This window comes from Limulus polyphemus, unplaced genomic scaffold, assembly GCF_000517525.1.
Source record: "Limulus polyphemus unplaced genomic scaffold, Limulus_polyphemus-2.1.2 Scaffold7379, whole genome shotgun sequence".
Classification (NCBI taxonomy): Eukaryota; Metazoa; Arthropoda; class Merostomata; order Xiphosura; family Limulidae; genus Limulus; species Limulus polyphemus.
Window position 1 is genome coordinate 24,228 of NW_013672989.1, and position 9,648 is coordinate 33,875.

The window sequence follows — 9,648 nt, forward strand, 5'->3', positions numbered from 1 at the left end:
AAAAACATTAAATGGATATTTCATTATAGATGTCTAACTTCCTTTGTCAGTCAACAGGTTTATATATATGTATCCTAGGTAAGGGGCCAATAATAGATGTCTAACTTCCTTTGTCAGTCAACAGGTTTATATATATGTATCCTAGGTAAGGGGCCAATAATAGATCCTATGACAGTTCTTATCATCTTCCAAATCATCCTTCACATTTTTACAGTCTAAGACTAAAATTTGAATTCATTGTATTAAGCTGGAGACTTACAGTAACGTGTAATTTTGTATTACGAATTTTGTTATATAAAATACTTTTTTCAAAGTATAGTTTTGCTACCATTTCAAAAAAAAATGGTTTATTTGGAAAATGCCATAAAAAAAATTAATATAAAAAGTATAATTTCTTGCTTCTCAAAGTAGAATAAATTGTTTAGGATTGATGAGAAGATGCAGTCTTAAGTCTGATAGGAACAAGTCTAATTACATCTATACAGTTCAAAATATTGATTAATGGACTTTTCTTCTTAATACCGGACTGACCATATTCTTTCCACCACCCTACTCCACAGACCAGATCTGCAGATACAAGTACACAACATGCCAATACAGAGGGTTGAGTTAGTTATATCAGAACACATTAGTTATTAATGATTTTGTATGACCTATTACTAAATAAAATGAATTAATTAATTAACACTAGGTGTTTGAAGCTTCCAAGACAGAGTGAGAGATTCCAATCTTTTTCTGACACTATGATCTTTTTTTAAATTTCTCTGATCTCTCTAGTCTTGCTGTTACCATGCCAGTTTTTTTTTATGTCTAGTTACTATTAATAATTATAGACAAATAGCTCTCACTTCCCATGATACAACTTTCTAATAGGACACGGCCAAGTTCTATCTATAATATCAACAAAGAACTTTATAAAAAATGTTTTACATTCAGTTTATTTCTAATCACAGCAAATATTCACAATTTTTTTGTTATATCATCAATTGTTGGACTTTTAACCAATACTTTCAAATAAAAACCTCGTTAAGAATATAACGGGTTAAAGGTAATTAAAATTGACAAACTCCATGGTCCGACAATTCGATTCGCTTTGGTGTAACTCCATTAGACATTATACAGATCAGGCCTCCCAGCAATGTCTATTGCTACTAGATAAATACTATATATCATGAACTATAGGTTAAAATTCACTGAAGTACAGGCCATTTTTACAAAGTGCTATATTATAATAATCTAAGTCCTATAGAACCGAACGTAGGCATATGTTTCAAACACGATTGTTTCCCAACTTCTACCTAACTATAAAGGATATGCTTTACCTTGTAACTGAGAACATGCATAAATAAATAGACACAAGGAGTCTCGTTCAGGATAACAAAAAGAGAAAACAGAGACCAAAATTTCAGTAAGTAATTTTTTTTACAGGCTGAAGCTTTAAAAAAAAAAAAAGGATTGTTACGGGCTATTATAGGTTTTTAAAAGTTTGCCGGGAAGCCTAAAAGATACACGTACGAAAGGGCTCAAATGTTGTTAGATCACCAGTTCCCCCAGGGTAGATTGTTTATTTTAATAACACTTACTTGTTACTCATTGGTTGACTGCACTTATCAAACACGAATACCAGCGATATTAACAGGTTAGGTTCACGCTCTATAATGCTTAGTGTTTTAGAATTTTCAATTTTAGGAGTTTGTACAGTTTTTCACACTAAATTAAAAGTTTTTTTTTTGTGTTAATTATTACTCTTTTAAAGGATTATCGTCTGACTATACTTCGTCACAATATCTGAATCACACTGACCTCTGGGCACAAACTATTCTATAACTTAATTGAGTTGTGTGTAGGTAGAATAGGAACATAAAAACCAATTACACCAATTGGATACCATAAATATTGTCCTGCTGTAGACTACCAAAACACGGCTTTTGAAATTCACATGTAGTAAAAAAAGCTTTTAACTTATTATTATTATTTCCTGTGAAGTTAAACTGTGAAAACTGTTTACAAATATCAAAAACAAAACCAAGTGACAGACTGCTTATAAAACAACAACCCATGCCCACCGTAAAGCTGTTCACAACACTAAATTTACTCAAAAATCAGAATCTTCGCCTCTCAACACTGTATCTAAGTAGTTTCAGTTACGTTAAAAAGTCAGATGAGCACGTCTGTAAAGCATGATAAGTGGGTTAAACAAGACTGGATTAATTCCCCATTCCTCTGTAGAAACCCCTTTTAACCTTATCTACACCCTCACTTAATATTCGGTATACCAACAGCTTTTCATAAGTTAATGTACACTTACGATACAGCGGCACTCGGTAAAAACACATTAAAAATATCAAATACCTAAAAACTAAGCCATTTTTTACTTCAAATACTCAAAATATATTACCATTAATTGATTAAATTTACTTAAATCTAAACAGAAAGCTTTTGTTAGGATATTGTAGGTAGGAATCTCAAAGAATATCTATACTGGTATATTTCTTCAACAAGAAGACACCAGACCAAATAGTGCACTGATGATAGTGTTGGGTCGGTGGAGGATGCATGAAAAACACTTCTTCTGAGAATTGGTACATTCCTTCTGGTGTCCCCTTCTCACAGACCTATTTTACACTTACTTTTCAATGACTTAATTAAAAATTCAAGGTTATGAGTGGTCAATACCATTTTGAGTGATCTGAGGAGTTCCTTTGGAAGACCTCAGTGTTTTTTGAAGAACATGGGCATCAGCGGGTTCTATCCTTTTGTAATAGTGCTCCTTTGTTTCCACAATCTCAAATCCAAACTTTTGGTAGAATTCAATTGCCGAGTCATTATTTATCTGCACGTGTCTGTCAAAAAAAATTAAAAGAAAGTACTTACAAAGTAGACATTTGAATAGTTTTACCAGTCGCCTATATTAAAGCTAACAAAATCACTGTGTTACGATGAAATTAAAAACAATAACTCGTACCATTAAAAATGGTTAATGCAAAATAGGTGTTTTAATATTCATAACGTTTAAGGGCTGGGACACCCTTCCTCTTGTGATTTAAACTTTAATGTAACAGAATGTTTGATTTCGCAAGGTTTATCAAACGTAGAACGTTTGAAATTAACATCATGCAACAGATATAATGTAGCACACACACACACACACACGAAACTGGCAACAGAATGTTATTACAATATGATATGTATATATATATATAAATTAGAGTCCAAATAGGAATAACAATAATAAATAAGTTTGAATTATATTTCAAAATATATCTCGAAAATATAACAATAATATTAACAGGTAAATTAGGTGTTTTGCATTGTTACAGAACAATGTCACATTTCTAAAGCCTGAAACATAACCAGTGATCCCAGGTCTAAAATAAATAAATAAAATAATTGGAAGCTCAGAATGTTCCCCTAGTGGCATTCTCAGACATTTTAATGGACTTGGCACCATTTCTTTCTTTTGAACCAATATTTCAAGAAGGTAGTGTGTGTCTTTGGTTTGCTCGAAAGTTCATATATTTTTAGACTAAAGTACATCTTGGTTACTAGGCTTGATAAATTAAAGTTGAATTATATGGTATTGATGTAGTAATTTATGATTTTTTAGTTATTCAAATGTATATATATAAAACCTAAAAAAATCACTTTGTTTCATATCCTCTACACGCAAAATTTTTAAAGAGATAATTGTTGCTTTACTTCTTCATTTACTGTTCTGTGTTTTATGAAAAATAAGTTTAAGAACTTATTTCAAAGTAGCAATGATCTATATACATATATAATGTATAATAATTGAAATGTGACTACTTTACAAAATACTAGTCGACTAAAACACAGCCAAGACAAGTTGCTTTGTACAGAACCAAATAACAACTTTATGTTATTTGATACAGTAACATGAGTGCACGTGAGCCGTGTCGTTGTAACTTCTGTATTGTTAGCCAGGCACGGGTGAAAGGTCAATATAATAAAAACAATAAATATATATAAATGTATAATGTTATGAGATTTAAGCCAAATATTTATGTTTTCATGTTATAATTTGTGTTCATTCTAGAATGAAAGAGGCATAATTTATGTTTATTTCCTAATTTTTTATGGTGGTTGTGAGATTGGTTAGATTTACCAAACCTGTGTTGAAAGAGTTAAAAAAAAAAATGTGCATCTCTAAAGCACTTTATGTACATCCAAAATTACAGGTTAGCACTTGGCATACATCCACAAATAAAGGAAAGAAATTTCACTGAAGCTATCACAATCTTAAAAATACTACAACTGCAGTTTTCTTTAAAATACAAGTATTAAGATATTCATGAAAATTATATGTCAAAAAGTACAAGTTACACATCTTCAATTTAGTGTATGTTACATTGTAATTTCATATATAACATGATTGTTTACAAGTTATTCATATTTAGTGTATTTCATATTCTACTGGCATATGTAACATGATTGTTTACATATTACTCATGCTTAGTGTATTTCATATTCTAATACCATATCTAACATTATTGTTTACAAGTTATTCATATTTAGTGTAGTTCATATTCTACTGGCATATGTAACATGATTGTTTACATATTACTCATGCTTAGTGTATTTCATATTCTAATACCATATCTAACATGATTGTTTACAATTTATTCATATTATTGTATTTGACATTTAATACCATATCTAACATGACTGTTTAAAAATTATTCATATTTAGTGTACGTAATATTATATTGGCATGCCTAACACGACTGTTTACAATTTATCTAAATTAATGTTTACCTTCTTACTTCCTCACTTTGCCCTAGTTGTGCAGCTGCTAACAGTCTTGTATCTGAAATATGATCACAAACCTTAAAGTAATTAATAGCTTTAACTTGTTGGAAGACATACATATGAAACTACAAGTAATTTAAATTAAGTGACCCACTTCAAAGTTTTAGCTATGAGCCACGATCAATTAATAAAATCAATCACCTTTGAGCATCAATGACATAGATTAATGTAACCAACTAGTGAGAATTTAGCATTTCTGATTATTACTGTTTGATTACTCCACGTATACAAGTGATTGAAATATTGTCAATATGACATCTCATTATTATTCTTGATTAACTCAACTCTATTCAGCTTAATTATTTAGTGCCACAACTTATAAAAATAATAATTAACTGAATTTAATGTTTCCAATCATTCCATCTATCCTTGTCTCATGAAGAAAGACAATTCTTCGTCTTTTAACCACTGCAGATTAACAAAAACTTTTGAATCTTTTTAATGTTAACATTTTCCTAAACTAAAAATGTATTTCCAATAATACTTATCTCTGCTGACACTACAGCTATTTCTCAATCTCCATGGTTTCCATTCTTTGCCCATCTAAGCATTGCAAATGCTTGCTCCAGTCTTTATATACCCCACTCAAATGCCTTTAGCAAATTCTAATTTGCAAATTTCTCCCCCAACTCCAATGTGCCCTCTGTCTAGGTACTGTATAGAAGCACCTCATTCAGATAATGTAATCAATTTTTCGAGACATAAACCGGCGTTTAGCGGGGAGGTAGGGTGGGAGAGTGTCAGCCTCGGTAAGTATTATTGGAAATACATTTTCAGTATAGGAAAATGTTAACTTTCAAAACATACTTACTTCTGTTGACACGAAAGCTACAATCCCACATTGACAAGGTGGCGGGGCCAGTGCAGGTATGAACCATACAAAAAGTGTATTTACAGAACAGAAGTGTATCAAGATAAATATGGTACAAAAGTGGGAGAACCACACTACATCCAGAACAGACATGCTCTTCACCAAGAATTCAGTTCCTACATCAAAGGAGGAACAGAATACAAGTAATCATCAGTATAGGCCAGCCCCAACCAGAAGCAGAGGTTCCACAACTTGGGGTTGGAATTAAGGGTTCATGGTACCTACATTCCATGTTGGTGGCAAGGGTATTGGACTGCAATATTATATATACTTTTAATTGGATCCCAACCTGTAACCATACAGTGATGTATTTTGCATCACCAGAATCACAATGAGAAAGTAAGCAAAGAGAATGTAGCAAGTTAGAGGGTGTCTTACCATGTGACTCTGAATGCTGGTCAACACTTTTCTTTAAACGATGCTTAATAAAACTTCTAAGCCTAATATTAAGGCACTGTGGAAATTGTATTAAATAATTTATATATTAAAGGAAACGTAAAATAATTACTTCAAAACAGCTACTATACTCACAGCTATAACCAAAATGTACATAAAACACGTAAAATTTTAGGTTAAACCTAACAAACTTGTGCAATATTGAATTTTATCAAACAGCTCTACCTATAGTTCACAAATCAAAGAAGCAGTTTTATCAACAGCACAAATGCATTAAGTGTCATAACATAAAATTAAACAGTGCCTAACCAAAGCAAACAAGTCACATGAATCTCACTTTTATAGACCTTTAGAAAAACTTACATCTTTGAGAACATAGAAAGGAAAAATTGAAAAATGAATATTGTTCAATTTTAGGTTAATTGAGAAGTAAGAACTGGCATTTTCTTCTCCACCTTAAGAAATCCAAAAGGTAACACCCCAGGCTCAGAATGATGGGATCGTGTATGCCATAATCAACCAAAGGAACAGAGCTCATCCAGTCTGGAATTATAAACATTCATTCTTACTCTCCAACAAAGGGGACAAGGAGTATTCCACTTACTCCTGGAATTATGGAGAGGAGGTGAAAACCTGTGCTCAACCAAGAACCTAGGATGGGACCACACTGAGTTTGGTATTATGAGGAGATACCAAACCTCTGTCCATGAACAATAATATGAAACCGACATTGATCAAAGAGAATGACCATGCACCTCCCAACCAGGTAGCTTCGTGTTAAATCTGGTGCCACTCCTACTGACATCTGGGGAAAACATCCAGGACCCAAGTAGGAGGGCCCCCAACTTCACCCTCTTCTCCAAGAGTGGAAGAGCACATCAGAACAATCTGGAGGAAAATGCTCTGTCTGCAACACCAGCAACTGGAAACTGGGAAGGTAAGGACTCCCAACCTCCACCAGTAGTCTGATGGGGTAATATGCATTGGGGAGCCATGATGAACAGTGCTTTGAAAACTGTGCAATAGGTGAACCAAGTTCCCTGCGATTTTAAACCAAAACCAAACCCAATTTATTCAACCTAAAGATTGGCAGGGTCAGGCAGGATCCCCTTTAGCTATACTCATGATAGTTTATGAGTGGAAATCCATGATAAAAAAATAATACCATCCAAAAAGTGCCTAGATGGACTTATGGAACACCTCATTTTGACAGAGCCTGTTGCAACCTGTAATGATTATAGTGAAAGTGGTTGCTAGTACAGAATTGAAAAGAGAAAGCATACCTGCCAGGGCAACACTCACCACAGAGTGGGATCCAGTAAAAAATAAAAGGAACCCTAAAAATAAAAAAGTATATGATTGAGGAAATACTCACCTATGGTTAAAATCTAACAGATGTGGTTAAAATAGCTATTGCGGGTAGTAGAAAACCTTCAGAAGAGGAAACTGCCAGATCATGCAAGTAATGAAATAGCAAAGTAGTATATTAATTGAAAAGAATACAATTTGTAATTTATAAAAACAGTTGAATATTTATACAAACTTATCCAAGTGAAAGTAGCCTTATATCTACAAATTAATAAAAGTTTACTCACCAGCGATTTTGGAAGAGTTATGTTGTTTACTCTCACAATACACTTCAGTAACTCCCAATGAAAGTAACACTACAAATACAATGCCCACTGTTGAGAAGCTGAAAAGTTTCCACAATTTTTTTTTCCATCTACAACTCAAATTTGAATATAGGAAAAGGAAATTTCCTGATAAACACACTTTTTTGGGCAAGTATAATACAGGATTAGACTTAGGGATTTCTATCTTTCTGTGCAGACTGTGATAATATTGATACTGATATCCACTAGTAGGATTAGCAGACAATATTACTTTGCAACATCCTGGAAACAATATCTCTGTCAATTCTTTAATACTTAATCCGGAGCTATCATGATGTGAAGTCTTCTTTACTACTGAAAATGTAATCCTATAATTAGTCTTAAATGCGTAAAGACGTAAGCCCGACCTTCTTTCACTAAAAGTAAAAGGGAAGCCTCTCCTCTGCCAGAGTCGATTCCAGCTCCAGGGCTTAAAACAACGAAAAGAGACGGGTTGCGTGAAAGTTTTAAATAACATTACTTGATAATTCATAACGACACAGTTCAAATTTTGAGACAGAAGCTCTCTTTTATTGTATTTGGCTAGCTAGCTTCTGCGAGTACTAAAATTCATTAAATTTAGTCGATAAACAGCCCAAAATTTCCTTCTCTAATCGCTGCATATTCAATAATACGTTCGCAACATATACAAGCCTATTGCATCATGCAAGACCATCTGGTGGTTATTTATGGTACTAAACTTACATATACAATAATGTACAGAATCAACAAAGCCAAATCTACTTAAAAAATTATTTGTATCTATTTGTCTGTTGTTAAGGGCAAAATCTACAATGGTCTACGATATAGTGAATTCTACTTTTATTTTGTTATATTTTTGTTTACTGTTCATTTATTATTTCTTCTATCGTTTAGTTCAATTTTTAGTTAAAGTGCAAACTCACCTTTTAGCTAGAGCACGTTAAATTTCAGTACGTGTATAATATGCAATTGTCGTAGGCTTCCGTTAGCGGTGACGTATAGATATTGTTACGAAAGCGGAATTCGCGTGACTCTGGGAGCATACGCGCTGTAGTTTCTTGAATTTTCGAGGAATCCCACGAAGTCCGAGTGTTTGCTAGACGCCCTCTTTTTTAGAATATAAGCTGGGCGAGAAAAACCAGCGGGATCGAAGATACAGATAATTGAGACAAGTGAACAGTAGGCAAGTAAAATGTGTGAATCACTATGATTTATAGCATGTGTTATAAAAGTAGTTAAGTTTAACGTACTGATTAGAAATTCTGTGTATTACAAAGTTGTATCAAGAAAAAAATAAACTGGTTTAATTAAGAAAGAACTATTGCTGAAGTTCCTCCAAAAGACTTTATACAGGATATCAAAAAACAAATAGACACATAACAAATTGGTGTCAGAAGTGGGATGGGAAAAAATAAGATAAAAAAGAAGCTGGAAACGAGAAGTGGCAAATCAAACTACGAATTAGCAGATTTAATGGCAACAATACACAAACAGCAGAAGATACAAAAAGAACGAGAAAAGAAACAAAAAGAGAGATTACAGCAGTTGTTGGAGGAAAACGAAAAGAAACAAGAAGAGAAATTACAGCAATTGTTGGAGGAAAAGAAAAGAAACAAGAATAATGAGAAAAGAAACAAGAAGAGAGACAACAGCAGTGGCAAAAAAACCTGCAACAGTGGCAGCTCGAACAGCAAAATAAACAAGAAGAGAGATTACCACAGTTGTTGGAGGAAAAAGAAAAGAAACGTGAAGTGAGATTACAGCAGTGGCATGAAAACCAGCACCAGTGACAACTGGAACAAGAAAAGAAACAGGAAGAAAGCCTCCAACAGTTGTAGGAAAGTTAGCAGCAACTACAGGAAAGTCAACAACAGTGTCAAGAAGTACAAATGGAAAATATTAGTAAATTTCAAAGTG

At 33.1% G+C, this 9,648-nt stretch overlaps 1 protein-coding gene across 1 annotated transcript in view; it reads right to left on the reverse strand.

Annotated features, from left to right (window-relative positions):
- Positions 1-8,411, reverse strand: part of LOC106474575 — a gene marked incomplete at its 3' end in the record, with an annotated part of 21,557 nt that extends 13,146 nt beyond the window's left edge. The window contains exons 1-2 of the mRNA XM_022402890.1: positions 7,693-8,411; positions 4,777-4,828 (exon numbers count right to left, since the gene is read on the reverse strand). Coding sequence (XP_022258598.1) covers positions 4,777-4,828; positions 7,693-8,242 — 602 coding nt within the window. The remainder of the gene's footprint in view (positions 1-4,776; positions 4,829-7,692) is intronic.
- Positions 8,412-9,648: the final 1,237 nt, after the last annotated feature.